The sequence below is a fragment of the Heptranchias perlo genome, chromosome 22 (genome assembly GCF_035084215.1).
Source record: "Heptranchias perlo isolate sHepPer1 chromosome 22, sHepPer1.hap1, whole genome shotgun sequence".
Classification (NCBI taxonomy): Eukaryota; Metazoa; Chordata; class Chondrichthyes; order Hexanchiformes; family Hexanchidae; genus Heptranchias; species Heptranchias perlo.
In genome coordinates this window covers 16,736,078-16,752,247 of record NC_090346.1, presented here as the reverse complement: position 1 = coordinate 16,752,247, position 16,170 = coordinate 16,736,078, and the positions used below count along the sequence as shown (strand labels likewise).

Below are 16,170 nucleotides of genomic sequence, written 5' to 3'. Positions count from 1 at the left end.
ACCCTGATTCATAGGAACATTGGAGCAGGAGTCGGCCATTCAGCCCCTCGAGCCTGTTCTGCCATTCAATGAGATCATGGCTGATCTGTATCCCAACTCCATCCACACAGCTTGGCTCCATATCCTTTAATACCCTTGGCTAGTAAAAATCTATCGATCTCAGATTTAAAATTATTAATTGAGCTAGCATCTACTGTGCTCAGGGTGGGTATAAAGGATACAACGGTTTATGGGGAGGATTTGATCTCACCAGAGAGAATCCATTTAAAGCCACTGTACCAAACCTCCAGAGCACGCTTGAGAATTCATGGGGTGTGGGCAACAAAAACATTCTGGGTCCCTCCCCATCCCCCCGCACGACCCCTCCCCAACCCCCGCACGACCCCTCCCCAACCCCCGCACGACCCCTCCCCCAACACCCACACGACCCCTCCCCTTCCCCGCACAACCGATTCCCCGCACGGCCCCTCCCCATCCCCGCACGACCCCTCCCCATCCCCGCACGACCCCTCCTCATCCCCGCACGACCCCTCCCCATCCCCGCACGACATCTCCCCCGCACGACCCCTCCCCATCTCCCCCGCACGACCCCTCCCCAACCCCCGCACGACCCCTCCCCAACCCCCGCACGACCCCTCCCCATCCCCGCACGACCCCTCCCCATCCCCGCACGACATCTCCCCCGCACGACCCCTCCCCATCTCCCCCGCACGACCCCTCCCCAACCCCCGCACGACCCCTCCCTAACCCCCGCACGACCCCTCCCCATCCCCCGCACGACACCCACTTCCTGATCTATTAAAACATAAATGTGTCGTAAAATATATGAATCATAGAAAGTTACAGCACAGAAGGAGGCCATTCGGCCCATCATGTCTATGCCGGCCAAAAAAGAGCTATCCAGCCTAATCCCACTTTCTAACACTTGGTCTGTAGCCCTGTAGGTTACGGCACTTCAAGTGCACATCCAGGTACTTTTTAAATGAGTTGAGGGTTTCTGCCTCTACCACCCTTTCAGGCAGTGAGTTCCAGACCCCCACCACCCTCTGGGTGAAAGAGTTTCTCCTCAGCTCCCCTCTAATCCTTCTACCAATCACTTTAGATCTATGCCCTCTGGTCACTGACCTCTCTGCTCGGGGAAATAGGTCCTTCCTATCCACTCTATCATAAGTCCCATCATAATTTTATATACTTCAATTAAATCTCCTTTGTTCCAAAGAAAACAACCCCAGCCTATCCAATCTTTCCTCATAGCTAAAATTCTCCAGCCCTGGCAACATCCTTGTAAATCTCCTCTGTATCCTCTCTAGTGTAATCACATCTTTCCTGTAATGTGGTGACCAAAACTGTACGCAGTACTCAAGCTGTAGCCTAACTAGTGTTTTATACGGTTCTAGCATAACCTCCCTGCTCTTATATTCTGTGCCTCGGCTAATAAAGGAAAGTATCCCGTATGTCTTTTTAACCACCTTATCTACCTGTCCTGCTACCTTCAGGGATCTGTGGACATGCGCTCCAAGGTCCCTTTATTCCTCTACACCTCTCAGTATCCTATCATTTATTGTGTACTCCCTTGCCTTGTTTGCCCTCCCCAAATGCATTACCTCACACTTCTCTGGATTGAGTTCCAGTTGCCACTTTTCTGCCCATCTGACCAGTCCATTGATATCTTCCTGCAGTCTACAGCTTTTCTCCTCACTATCAACCACACGGCCAATTTTTATATCATCTGCAAACTTCTTGATCAAGCCCCCCACATTCAAGTCTAAATCATTAATATATACCACAAAAAGTAAGGGACCTCGTACTGAGCCCTGCGGAACCCCACTGGAAACAGTCTTCAAGTTGCAACTTGAAGACTGTTTCCAGTTGCAACACCTGTCGACCATTACCCTTTGCTTTCTGCCACTGAGCCAATTTTGGATCCAACTTGCCACTTTCCCTTGAATCCCATGGGCTTTTACTTTTTTGACCGGTCTGCCATGTGGGACCTTGTCAAAAGCCTTGCTAAAATCCATGTACACTACATGAAACACATTACCCTCATCGACCCTTCTTGTTACCTCCTCAAAAATTCAATCAAGTTAGTCAGACACGACCTTCCCTTAACAAAGAAATAGGCTGGTAGAATGTTTCCATACTGCATTAATAATCATATCATAATATATTACAATATATTAGAACTTTCAAAACTGAGATCGATAGAGTTTTGTTGGGTAAAGGTATTGAGGGATATGGAGCAAAGGCAAGTGAATGGAGTTGAGGTGAACAATCAGTTCAGCAATGATCTGATTGAATGGCAGAGCAGGCTTGAGGGGCTGAATGGCCTCCTCCTGATCCTATTGTTCCTATGTTTAAATGAAATGTATTTGCATTGGTGGGAAGCCCAGACTTGGTCTATGTGTTAATCTGCCCCCAACTGAGGGAGTGCTGCATTGTCGGAGGTGCCGCCTTTTGGATGAGACGTTATACCGAGGCCCCATCTGCCCTCTCAGGTGGATGTAAAAGATCCCATGGCACTGTTTCGAAGAAGAGCAGGGAGGTCCTCCCCGGTGTCCTGGCCAATATTTATCCCTCGACCAACTATCACTAAAAAAACGGTTATCTGGTCATTATCTCATTGCTGTTTGCTGTGCGCAAATTGGCTGCCGCATTTCCCTCATTACAACAGTGACTACACTTCCAACATACTTGATTGGCTGTAAAGCATGTTGGGACATCCTGAGGTTGTGAAAGTTGCTGAATATATATCAGTCTTTCTTTTAAATGAATTGTAAAAGTCTGGATTTATTTATTTAGGCACTATACTCCCTCATGTGTTGAACCCTTTTTGCCGATCAATGTGTTCTGGGCGGCAGGAGACCACCAGGGGACCTGAAGTTACGGTCCTCAGTTGAGGGGTCGGGGGTCATGAGGGGAAGCCTGTGTCAGGGAGGCCCAAGGTTCCCTTGTGAGCCATGGGAGAGTTCAGAGGAACCAATGACTAGGATTGGTAAAATATAGAGACCAAAGAGATTGGAATAGAAAGAGTTGAAGACTGGAGCTGAGAGAGAGACAATCTATCAAAAGGCAGGTCCATAATCCTTAGCAGGAACACTATGTCATGGTAACTGGAGTGTCCTAATTGGGGAGCTCGAAGTGGTCTGATTGGAGGATTAAGAAACATGTGAGACTCCTTGACGGTAATTTGATGGAAAGAAGAGAATGAATGAAATAAAAGAGATGGTCCTGTCCCAGGGATTGGTTCCCCTTCAACTAAGGATTGATAGTTTATTCCCAGGGCTATGATCAGGATTATTGCCTCCCCTCTACTCCAGCTAACACCTTCTTCAATTACCGCTCATTAAACAATGTTCAGCCCATCGTAGGACCAGCCTGCCGTTCACCATCTCCTGGGCCAGTGCCCTGGGCTGCCCCTCACTGGTGTCACCAACAATGATGGTTTCTATGAGTTCTGATAGGAATATGGGAATATTAGCAACAGGAGTCAGCCTTTCAACTTAATGGCAGCTGGTGGAGAGCTCTATGCAGCGAGCCGCTCACATCAGTGACATGGGATCCTGTACCTCCACTCGAGACAGAGAGAGCACCTGAGTGGAGGGTTGGACTTTGCGTTTGTCCTTCTTCTAACCTTTCCACGTAGCTCAGTCCCTCAGACACTAGGGATCAGCTCCCTGGACCACCTCTGTGCTCTCCAGGAAACACTGGAGCCTTTTTTTTAACACAAATCTCAATGAGATGAATGGCCAGTTAACCTGCTTGTTGGCCGAGCTGATTAAGGGAGGAATGTTGCCCCACTCCCCCACAACCCCTCCCCCACAACCCCTCCTCACACACCCACCCACACCTCCCTCCCCACTCCCCCACCCACCCACACCTCCCTCCCCACTCCCCCACACACCCACACCTCCCTCCCCACTCCCCCACAACCCATCCCCACACACCCACCCACACCTCCCTCCCCCTCACCCCCCCACACACCCACCCACACCTCCCTCCCCCTCACCCCCCACACACACACCCACACTCCCCCTCCCACACACCCACCCACACCTCCCTCCCCCTCACCCCCCACACACACACCCACACCTCCCTCCCCCTCACCCCCCCACACACCCACCCACACCTCCCTCCCCCTCACCCCCCACACACCCACCCACACCTCCCTCCCCCTCACCCCCCACACACACACCCACACTCCCCCTCCCACACACCCACCCACACCTCCCTCCCCATCCCCCCACACCCCCTCCCCATCCCCCCACACCCCCTCCCCACCACCTCACCTGACCCCTCACCCCCTCCACACACACCCCCACAACCCCTCCCCACCACCACAAACCCCCTCCCCCTCACCTCACCCCAACCCCTCCACACACACCCCCACACCCCCTCTCCAGCACCACACACCCCCTCCCCCTCACCCCCACATAACCCCTCCCCACCGCTGCCCACAACCCCCCACACCGCCCTCCCCACCACCTCACTCCCCACATCCTCCCCCACCCCTCATCCCCCCCCCCTCTCCCACCCCCCTCCACGCACCCAGGGAACCTCCTCCTCCTCCCCTACTATCCCGGGATCTTTAACATCCACCCTGAATGGGCAGACGTCTCACCCAAGGGATGGGCACCTCCCACAATGCAGCAGTCAGTCAGTGCCTGATGTCCTGAAAGTGGTGGGATCGGCAGGCGATTGTCACATTTAAATAACCGTCCGCATCCTGTGAATTGTAAGCAGGCCAGCGAGCCTAATGAGCTGGTTAGTACCCACACTGTGTCAGGTCTCAGTGCAGGGCATCCATCAGCATGCCAATTTCCTTGGTTTCTGCTTGGCTGTAAATTAATCTTCTCAACACCCATACACGAGTCCAGTTCGTGCTCACTACCGAGTAACCTCTTGCAACTCTCTGTTCACACCAGGCTTGGAGGAACAAACACTCTCACCTGTGGGGCCCCGAATATTTCTCAGGAGTTTCAGCGATGGAAACAGCACAGATCTGTGGGTCGGGGCCAAGGTATCAGGGCCGGGGTCTCGGGGGGTCAGGGTCAGGGTCTCGGGATTTTGGGAAGGGGAGGAGAGGGAAGGGAGCTGCGGGAGTGGAGGGGAGAGAGGGGAGGGTAGGAGTGGGGAGGGAAGAGAGGGGATGGGAGGGCAGTAGGAGCCACATTACAGGCGTACAGTATTAGGAAGTGGAGGAAAGCTACATTAGGTGTGTGTGATACATTAGTAAGACGGCACTTAGAATATTGTGTTCATTTAAGGTCAGCATAGCTGCGGAGAGACATTGATGCATGAGAGGGAAGCGAGGAATTCTTGCCTCAGCAAATCGCCAGTTACAGGAAGGCAAGAATAGCAGTATTGAAATTAGATTCTTAGTCAAATGAACCATGTGAGGAGACAGGTTTTTAACATAATGAGGGCAGTGGACAAAGTGGGTGCAAGAAGATTCTTCGAATTAAATTGCAAAAGTAGGACAATGATGTGCAAGTTCAGCAAAGCTGAGTGCAGAAGACTTGTCCCTGGGTGGGGGGAGATTTATGGAATATGATGGTGCCGAAGGCAATGGATATGAGCTAGGACACGGATAAATTTCAGTCCCAAGGGACAGAGAACCCTGGAGAAATTCACCACCCTCTCCACCGAGCTTTTGAATATTAGTTGACCACACTCCCCATGGGCTATTGGACCATGGGAGGGGCAGACCGGCCATGCCTGATCTCTGGTCTCTCATGGACCTTCCTTGGAGCCATTGGGTGACGATCTGGAGTGGGATCCCCCTCCATATCCCAGTGCAGCTGAGACCGGTGTTAGAGGCTCCCCGCTGACATTGGCTCACTTAAAGAAAGACTTGTACATATTTAGCACATTGTCAAGGTAACAGCGCATCTCAAAGTGCGTTGCATGTCTGAAATGCATTAGCCGTTGCTAAGGAGGCAGCCATTTTGCATCAGCAATGAGAGGAATGACCAGTTCATCTGATTTTGGTGGTGTTGACTGAGGGAGAAATGTTGGCCAAGGACACGAGGAGACCATCCCTGCTCTTCTTCACTCTTCTCCACGGGAAGAGGGTGAAGATCTGAGAACAGCAGCTAAGCATTGCTGCCCAGATTTAACTGTAGCCTTTCACAAATGGATCCTAAAAATTGCTAATATTCCTTTCAGAGTCCTCCCTCCTCCAAAATTAGTGAATCTTTGAGGCCGAGGAAGCAGAGTACAGAAGAACAAAACAGATGACCTCACTTGTCAGATCTTCATCTTTCAATGATACGCACCGTCCTCACACCATGTCCTATGAGTCCTCCAGGGGTATAGTTTTGGGATGCTTAGTGTAAAGGTGTTTATTAGTTGTAGGCCCATGTATTGGGTGATTAGGAAACCCTGGGCTAGGCTTTTCATCGGTAGACTCTGCCTTGCGAAAGCTGAGTATAATTATTCCAAGATGTCTGCGATCTGCTCGCATGGACAATCGACTCCCTCCTCATTACCATCGACCATAATCCCATTTTTATTTTTACTGTTTCTTAAGGAAAGAAAGACATGCATTTATACAGAGCCTTTCACAACCTCAGGATGTCCCAAAGTGCTTTACAGTCAATGAAGTACTTTTGAAGTGTAGTCACTGTTGTGATGTTGGAAATGCGGCAGCCAATTTGTGCACAGCAAGATCCCACAAACAGCAATATGATAATGACCAGATAATCTGTTTGTCATGGACACAGGTTTTCACAGTTCAATTATGAGATATAATTGATTATTGATCAATTCATTAGTGCAGTCACTACATTTCAGATCCCTTTCTTGCCTTATTCGAGTTTTTAATACCAAACCAAGGTGAGGTGCATTATATTCCAAAAATTGTGCCTGAAAACATAGTGTTCCACTAAAAAATAAACAATTTTTTTTCCATTTCGAAGCCTCACTTTCCCGTCTCACAACAGTAGATTCCTTATATTGGATGTTGAGGATGGTTGGAATTGACAGTCCTGTGATAAGCCGTGTTTACCAATGTAACCTTGGACACTCACACCTCATATGTCAATGAGTCCATCTCTAATTATCACAGCCAATAGACAAGGTAATCTTGTGTTCTGAGCTGCTCTTTGTATCAGATACTGAATGATTTCTGTTGCTCTCCAAACCTTAAGGTGGACGGGAGGTGTTCAGATTGGGGGGGAATGATTAATTGGTCTTTGCAACTAATGGGCTCGGTTTCTGTAACCATGAAACCAACAAGCTGCAGTCACTTGCCTCTAACATAACACCAACGACTAATGTAACAACCTATCTCTGTGACATCACCGCAAGAGTGAACAATTTGCAATTTAGAAATACCTTGTTCCTGCTGCATATAGAGAGAATAATGCTTTTTTTTCCAAATCAAAAGAACTTTTAATCAGACACTGCAGCAAATGTGGGCAGGCGGGAGTGATCTCATAGAGCCCTGAGTTACAGTAGAGCTCAGGCCACTTCCTCCATGTGGTAGCGAGATTAAATCAGACGATTGACTCATGCCCAGCCATGTGCCAGTACTACATACAGCGAAGGCGGTATCGCTGGAGCTTTGGGGGCGGGACTTCGATCTGATCAGTCACAGGAGATGTGCAGCCCAGATGAGAGAAGAAGAACAGAGAAAACACGGAGGTCACCAAGAATGAGGAGTGATATGGGAGTGAATGGGAAGGGGTTTGGTTCATTGGGATTCTATACAATGGGAGTGAATGGGAAGAGGTTTGGTCCATTGGGATTCTGTACAATTGGGAGTGAATGGGAAAAGGTTTGGTCCATTGGGATTCTGTACAATGGGAGTGAATGGGAAGAGGTTTGGTCCATTGGGATTCTGTACAATGGGAGTGAATGGGAAGGGGTTTGATCCATTGGGATTCTGTACAATGGGAGTGAATGGGAAAAGGTTTGGTCCATTGGGATTCTGTACAATGGGAGTGAATGGGAAGGGGTTTGATCCATTGGGATTCTGTACAATGAAAAACAGGTACCAGCTCACAGAACATTAAAGGCCGCTGTGCACTGAACAGATTGACCTGCCTCAACTGGCTTAATTTATGTGCAAGTACAGCAATCAATCTATAGAGAGAGAAATAAAAGGGAGTAGTTTACACTGTTCTGTTACACACTCTTTATTCTTCCACACTTTAAAATTGTTCTCCATTTGAAGTGTTGCTTGGTTGACCCTTAATTGTAAATGTCCCTATTTCTGTTGTAGACCCAAAAGAGGAGATGTTCCATAACACGGGATGGTCAGGCTAGGAGATACACTGGGCAATCGTTCTACCAGCTCCTCTCAGCTCACCTCTGCTTCTGCGTGTTTGTAAGCTGTAGATTTCCCAAGTATGGAAACAGTTCTGTAATAGCTGGTAGGCTCTGAGTTGTGAGAGGGGGGAGGGGGGGTAGTCCAGGGAGCCAAATTTTGAATTTTATGATGGGGAAATGGAAAGCTAGATGCTGGTTTGTGGGTTCTTATGGATCACTCATATTGGAGTTGGGTCGAAGAGTAGGAGGGTTCTCATAGTAAAACATTGAGAAGGACACTAATTCCCCCTACCTATCTCACTTAATGTCAGTCAATCTCACCCGGCAGGACAAGCAGAGAGGCCATAGTTTGAACTTGTTACCTGAAGGAAATACTCACCCAGATCTGGTCCCTAGACTGTGCTGAGATGAAAGAACTCCATATGAGCAGATGTAACTCAACAGCATCAAAGGGATTAGAAGATTCTTTTCCTCCACAAAGTATTAAGTATGTGGAAGCAACGCCCAGCAAAAGTAGCTGATGCAGACTCAATGAGCTCCTCCAAAAGGAGCTGGATCTGAATATGGATTAGAGATTTAATGCAAGGTGCAGAATGAGATGAGAAAATACTCCATGGAGCTCAATGGTAACCTAATCAAGAAAATCTCAGCTGCACGTTGAGTAATGTGATGTAAGGATGGAAGAATAGTCTGGACTTTTGGTCTGATCATTTTGGGAATCAGGGCTTATTTACACTGAAATTTCCCTCTGGAGATTCAATGGGTGGGTAGAGTCCGTGATAGGGGAGATTGTTCATGGGGTGTGGAAGGAGATTCAATGGATGGGTGGGGTCCATGATAGGGGAGATTGTACATGGGGTGTGGAAGGAGATTCAATGGGTGGGTAGAGTCCGTGATAGAGGAGATTGTTCATGAGGTGTGGAAGGAGATTCAATGGATGGGTGGGGTCCATGATAGGGGAGATTGTACATGGGGTGTGGAAGGAGATTCAATGGGTGGGTAGAGTCCGTGATAGAGGAGATTGTTCATGAGGTGTGGAAGGAGATTCAATGGATGGGTGGGGTCCATGATAGGGGAGATTGTACATGGGGTGTGGAAGGAGATTCAATGGGTGAGTAGAGTCTATGATAGTGGAGATTGTACATGGGGTGTGGAAGGAGATTCAATGGGTGGGTAGAGTCCATGATTAGGTACAACAACAACCTGCATTTGTATAGCGCCTTTAACGTAATAAAACGTCTCAAGGAGCAATTATCAAACAAAAGGAGATTAGGACAGGTAACCAAAAGCTGGGTCAAAGAGGTAGGTTTTAAGGAGCCTCTTAAAGGAGGAGAAAGAGGTAGAGAGACAGAGAGGTTTAGAGAGGCAATTCCAGAGCTTAGGGCTTAGGCAACTGAAGGCACGGCCACCAATGGTGGAGTGATGAAAATAGAGGATGCACAAAAGGCCAGGATTGGAGGAGCACCGAGATCTCGGAGGGTAGTAGGGCTGGAGGAGATTAGAGAGATAGGGAAGGGTGAGGCCATGGAGGGATTTGAAAGCAAGAATGAGAATTTTAAAATTGGGACGTTGTTGGATTGGGAGCCAATGTAGGTCAGCGAGCGCAGGGTTGATGGGTGAACGGGACTCGGTGCGAATTTGGATACGGGCAGCAGAGTTTTGGATGAGCTCAAGTTTACGGAGGGTGGAAGATGGGAGGCCGGCCAGGAGAGTATTGGAATAGTCAAGTCTGGAGGTAACAAAGGCATGGATGAGGGTTTCAACAGCAGATGAGCTGAGGCAGGGGCGGAGACCAGTGATGTTACGGAGGTAGACGTGGGCTGTGGAAGGAGATTCAATGGGTGGGCAGAGTCCATGATAAGGGAGATTGTACATGGGGTGTGGGAGTAGTGATGATCACAATTCAAAATTAGGAAGGCCATTCGGCCCATCTTAATTCATCCATGCAGGAAGACCCTAAACTCCCCCCTGTAAAAGATTTGTTTCTCACATTTTTTCAGGTTTATTTTTGCTTCTACTGCTCTATCAGGGAGTCCGTTCCATTTGTTGCTCACCTTGTGTGAAGTACTTCCTGATTATCTTTTACTAGTTTGAACCTGTGTCATACTCTCACAATTTAATTCAAGGTGATATTCTGGATTTACCTGTTCTATACCCTTAACCATCTTACTTACCCGTATAAGGTCTCAATATCCACCCCCTCCATCACCGGCACACTGTGCCTGCAGTGTGTACGTTCTACAGGATGCCCTGCAGCATCTCACCAAGGTCACTTCACCAGCACCTCCCTCCCCTGGTACCTCCACCACCGAGAAGGACAAGGGCAGCAGGTGCCTGGGAACACCAGCATCTACTAGTTCCCCTCCAAGTCACATCATCCTGACTTGGACTGTTCCTTAAATCACTGTTCCCTCATCATCACTGGGTCAATATCCTGAAACTCTCTACCTAATACCATCATGGGAGACCCTTCACCACACGGACTGCAGTGGTTCAAGGAGAAGGCCCACCACCACCCCCTCAGAGCAACTAGGGATTGGCAATAAATGCGGCCTCGCCAGTGACATCCACATCCCGAGAATGAATAAAGAAATAGATCATCTCTCAGACATCCCTTTTCCAGGCTGAAAAGCCCAAGTTTTTTGTGTCTGATCTTAACTCAGACTCTGACTCGGGATCAATTCCATCTTCACTTTCCACCCCACTGCCTCCAGCGCTCGAAGATGTCCCTTGTATCTGATAGACAGAGACCCTGTGTAAAGGGGCCTAACAAGAATGATGCTCATATTCAGTACCATTTTCCTCTCATTATCTACCTGCATCATCACATCTATCCAACCTTCTCAGTCTCCCAATTTCCTGCTGGAAGAGATTAACCAGATCCCACCTCATGAGCTGAGTTTGGACAATGAGTGTCTGGTTGAAATGGCCTGAAGAAAAAACAATTAATTTCTGTTTACCAAATCAACATGTAACTGGCCAGTAAAAGGATAATTAGAGACTGGAGTACTTTTGAAAGTGATAAGATGCTTCGTAATGAATGTGGATATGTCCCATTTATAACTAAATGCTCACTGGGGTTGGTGTAAAATTAATGACACAACTTCCCCTTTTCCTGTGCAGGTGGCAGATTGCATACAGAACATGTTGTTGGAATAAATAGCTACAAGGTGAAGGCAATTTGTCTTTCATCTCACTCAGATTTATCTCCATTTAAGGATCAGCGCACCATCTCTGTTCAGCTTCAGGGCCAAATCCCTTTGATACGAGGCTCATTACTGCTTCAGCACATCACTCCTGTGCAATTCAGTAATACAGGGCCTGTCGAATTGCTGCTGGACTTCATAAATGGTTAAAAAAGACAGCAACATTGTACATACTGGGTAAAAGGGAACGATTCACTCCTGCCGGGTACCGTACAGCTCGTGTGTGTCTCAGTGTCAGCTCCTGTACATGTATTGCACCCTGCTGTTCTACCCCCTGATGTATTTCTCCCTGCTGTATTACTCCCGGATGTATTACTTCCTGCTGTATTACTCCCGGGTGTATTACTTCCTGCTGTTCTACCCCCGGATGTATTGCTCCCTGCAGTATTACTCCAAAATGCATTGCTCCCTGTTGTATTGCTCCCCATTGTATTGTTCCCCATTTTATTACTCTCTGATGTATTGCTCCCTACTTTATTACTCTCTGATGTATTGTTCTCTGCTGTATTACTCCCTAATCTATCGCTCCCTACTGTGTTACCCTCTGATATATTGCTCCCTGATGTATTATCCCCTGATGTATTATCCCCTGATGTATTGCTCCCTGCTGTATTACTCCCAGATGTATTGCTCCCTGTTTTATTACTCCCTGCTGTATTACTCCCAGATGTATTGTTCCCTGTTTTATTACTCCCTGATGTATTGCTCCCTGTTTTATTACTCCCTGATGTATTACTCCCTGATGTATTGCTCCCTGTTTTATTACTCCCTGATGTATTGCTCTCTGATGTATTGCTCCCTGTTTTATTACTCCCTGATGTATTGCTCCCTGATGTATTGCTCCCTGATGTATTGCTCCCTGATGTATTGCTCCCTGTTTTATTACTCCCTGATGTATTGCTCCCTGATGTATTGCTCCCTGATGTATTGCTCCCTGTTTTATTACTCCCTGATGTATTGCTCCCTGATGTATTGCTCCCTGCTTTATTACTCCCAGATATATTGCCTCCTACTGCATGTTATGGAAGCAAGATAAAATACCATACAACTTTACCAATTCCCTTTTTAACACAATAAAAGGTTTGGAGGAGGACATTGTGAAGAAGTTATTTAATTTGAACAGTGAGTGCTGGATTTGTACATAACTGACCAGCCTTGCTCATGTTGGAGATTTGAAAATGTTTTTTCTCCCACAGGATAGTGGACAAATGATTCGGGGTAAATTAGCACCATTAAAAGGAGCTGGGCTGATATGTATTGAGAAGGAAGTTTGAGGCTTTCAGAGATATTAATAGCACAGTCAGGGAAGGAGTTCCGTGTGATCCCTATGATAGGGGGTTTTGATAGAATAATTATGCATGGGCTCTGGATGGAGCAGGATTGATGGGCTGAGTGGCCTTTTCCTGCTCTGGACTTTGCGATGTAATTAAATGGGCGTGGGAGCCCAGCTCAATTGGGTATCGGTGTTTCAGGCCTAGTGAACAACCGCAATGATGTAGGAGTTAGACCCCATGAACCCATTGCAGGTTAATTCCCCGCTGGCAATAATTTCCCCTACACCTGCGCTGCTCTTCCCTCCACCCCCCCCCCTCGCTCCTGGTTTAGATATTTCTCCACTGCCTCCAGGAAACGTTGGAAAGAGTAGCAGTGAAATGAAGTAGGTCAAGAAGTAGTTGGCAGGTGACGCCAATGTTGGGTTTCAAATGCCTGTAGGTTGTAGGAGGAAGGGAGGGGTCGAGTCGAGCAATTTTGAGGTAAACAGATGAGTCAAAGTCGAAGATTGTACACTGATTTCAACAAAGTCAGGCAGTGGAGAAGAGGAGGTAGAGTGTGTCGGATGGTGTACTTGAAGAGCAACTATGACCATTGAAGTATTGACAAAATAGAGACAAGAAAGATTGGGGGCGAGAGAGAGAGAGGTTAGAGGTGAGAGTGTGCTCACATATTAGATATGCACTTTTTCTTGTGTGAGAGAGGTAAAAAGAAAGAACTTGCATCTATATAGCGTCTTTCATGACCTCAGGATGTCCCAAAGTGCTTTACAGACAATGAATTACTTTTGAAGTGTAGTCACTGTTCTAATGTAGGAAAGAGAGCAGCCAATTTGCACTCAGCAAGATCCCACAAACAGCAATGTGATAATGATCAGATAATCGGTTTTAGTGATGTTGGTTGAGGGATAAATATTCTATGGGAAACCAGTAGAACTCCCCTGCTCTTTGAAATCGTGCCATGGGATCTTTTACATCCTCCTGAGAGCGCAGATGGGACTTCATCTGATTATTCATAGATGGCACCTCCGACAGTGCAGCACTCCATCAGCCTAGATTATGTGCTGAGGTCTCTGGAGTGGGATTTAAACCCAAAACATTCTGACTCAGAGGCGAGAGTGCTGTCCAGTGAGCTGTGGCTGAGACAAGAGATGTGCCAGAAAACATGGGCTAGGAATTTCCTGAGGGAGGTAAACGTGGTTGAGGGGATAATAGTTTGAAGGGAAAAGATTTTGTGATCAGGTGCTTGGTTTAAGAACATTTTCCTATGTGGTTGGGATTTGGAATATATAATCAAGGAAGGTTTGCAGTAACTCAATAATTTTAGCTGCTCAGCTTTTGAAGGAAGTCAACATCACATTTAAGAGTCCTGCAGAGTCAAATTAAATTTGAAATATAATGCATCATTTAATCCTCAAACCTGTTTTTGTCCTTCTGGGTGTTATAACTAAAGTGACCACCTCATCAAAGCACATTTATTTCTCACAAGTGAAACACTCTGCAAGTCTACTGTTCTGAATATGCAGCATTTGAGAGAGAAAAGGCCATCCAGTATGTTCCTCCCACACCCCATGTACATTCTCCCCCATCATGGACCCTACCCACCCATTGAATCTCTTCCCACATCCCATGTACAATCTCCCCTATCATGGACTCTATCCACCCACTGAATCTCCTCCCACATCCCATGTACAATCTCCCCTATCATGGACCCTACCCACCCATTGAATCTCTTCCCACATCCCATGTACAATCTCCCCTATCATGGACTCTATCCACCCATTGAATCTCCTCCCACATCCCATGTACAATCTCCCCTATCATGGACTCTATCCATCCACTGAATCTCCTCCCACATCCCATGTACAATCTATGCCACTTTTGTTTAAATTCTTCTTGCATGTTTGTTTTTGGACATGTTCCTCCCAACTTTGTCCATTCCATGTAGAATGGAAGATAATTTGATAGGCCGGAGCCGAGTATACTAATACTTGTTTTTTATATGTTTAGAAGTTTGATGCCCAAGACGTTGGATGGTCAGATCACCATGGAGAAAACGCCCAGTTACTTTGTTACCAGAGAGGCACCAAAGCGAATCTTCTCAATGGCGAAGGACACCAAGCTGATCGTGGTGGTCAGGAACCCGGTGACGAGAGCCATTTCAGACTATACCCAGACACTGTCCAAGAAACCTGAGATTCCAACCTTTGAGGTTCTGGCCTTCAAGAACAGGACCCTGGGCCTGATCGATGCCTCTTGGAGTGCTATCCGCATTGGGATCTACGCCTTGCACCTGGAGAACTGGCTCCAGTACTTTCCCCTCTCCCAAATCCATTTCGTCAGCGGGGAGAGGCTCATCATTGACCCGGCCGGAGAAATGGGCAAAGTGCAGGACTTCTTGGGCCTCAAGAGGATTGTCACGGACAAACATTTTTATTTCAACAAAACCAAGGGATTTCCTTGCCTGAAGAAACCAGAGGACAGCAGCATACCGAGGTGCCTCGGAAAATCCAAAGGGAGGACTCACGTCCAGATAGACCCAGATGTTATCGAACAACTAAAAGAATTTTACAGACCGTATAATATAAAGTTTTATCAAGTGGTTGGACAAGACTTTCGATGGGACTGAACACTAACCAAACCACAAGTCGAGAAAATAAAGGAAAAAGCATATATACGTCTTCCACAATGGGTGACTTACCGTATTGAAACGGCTAACTTGGATGCGGCACAGGCCTGTTACGGCACACACCAGGCAGACTGTTACCAGAGCTCGGATCACGAGGCCCTGAGGTTGGACTATGAGCATAAGGATCTCCCTCCTTTATTCAGCGGGGTTTAAGCCAACCACTGGAGCAATCACTGGAGCAATCACTGGAGCAACCACTGGAGCAATCACTGGGGCAACCACTGGAGCAATCACTGGGGCAATCACTGGGGCAATCACTGGAGCAATCACTGGGGCAACCACTGGGGCAACCACCGGAGCAATCACTGGAGAAACCACTGGAGCAATCACTGCTGCAACATATTGGCATCTGCCCGAGCAATGTGTGTTGTTTTTTTAAAAAGTGAAATATATTGTACTGCACCAGTATTGTTAGCCTCCAGAATATTGCTGTCTAAACCAATCGGAATTCTAAGATTCACCTGCACTCAGATGAGTAGACACACATCCCATCACAACATAACACAAAGATTCCAATAAAAAGCCTTCTGAAGCATGCACCACCATTGGACGAGTGATTGCAGTGTGGAGACATATCCTCTCCCATTATTGGCCGTCTCCTTCACGGTTTATTTTACTGCAACCGTTAATCTCTCTCTCCTCTAGTCCCTGTGGGTGATTCAATTGTTACAGGTTTATTTAGCTTGGGCTTTTCAACAATTGCCCTAAATTATAGTTAAGATCTATTGCTATA

General features: G+C 47.3%; 1 protein-coding gene across 2 annotated transcripts in view; it reads left to right on the top strand.

Moving 5' to 3' along the window:
- Positions 1-15,850, top strand: part of hs3st2 (heparan sulfate (glucosamine) 3-O-sulfotransferase 2) — a 79,888-nt gene extending 64,038 nt beyond the window's left edge. For both annotated transcript variants that reach the window (XM_068003681.1, XM_068003680.1), the window contains one exon: positions 14,759-15,850. In XM_068003681.1, coding sequence (XP_067859782.1) covers positions 14,759-15,377 — 619 coding nt within the window. In that variant the 3' untranslated portion in view covers positions 15,378-15,850. The remainder of the gene's footprint in view (positions 1-14,758) is intronic.
- Positions 15,851-16,170: the final 320 nt, after the last annotated feature.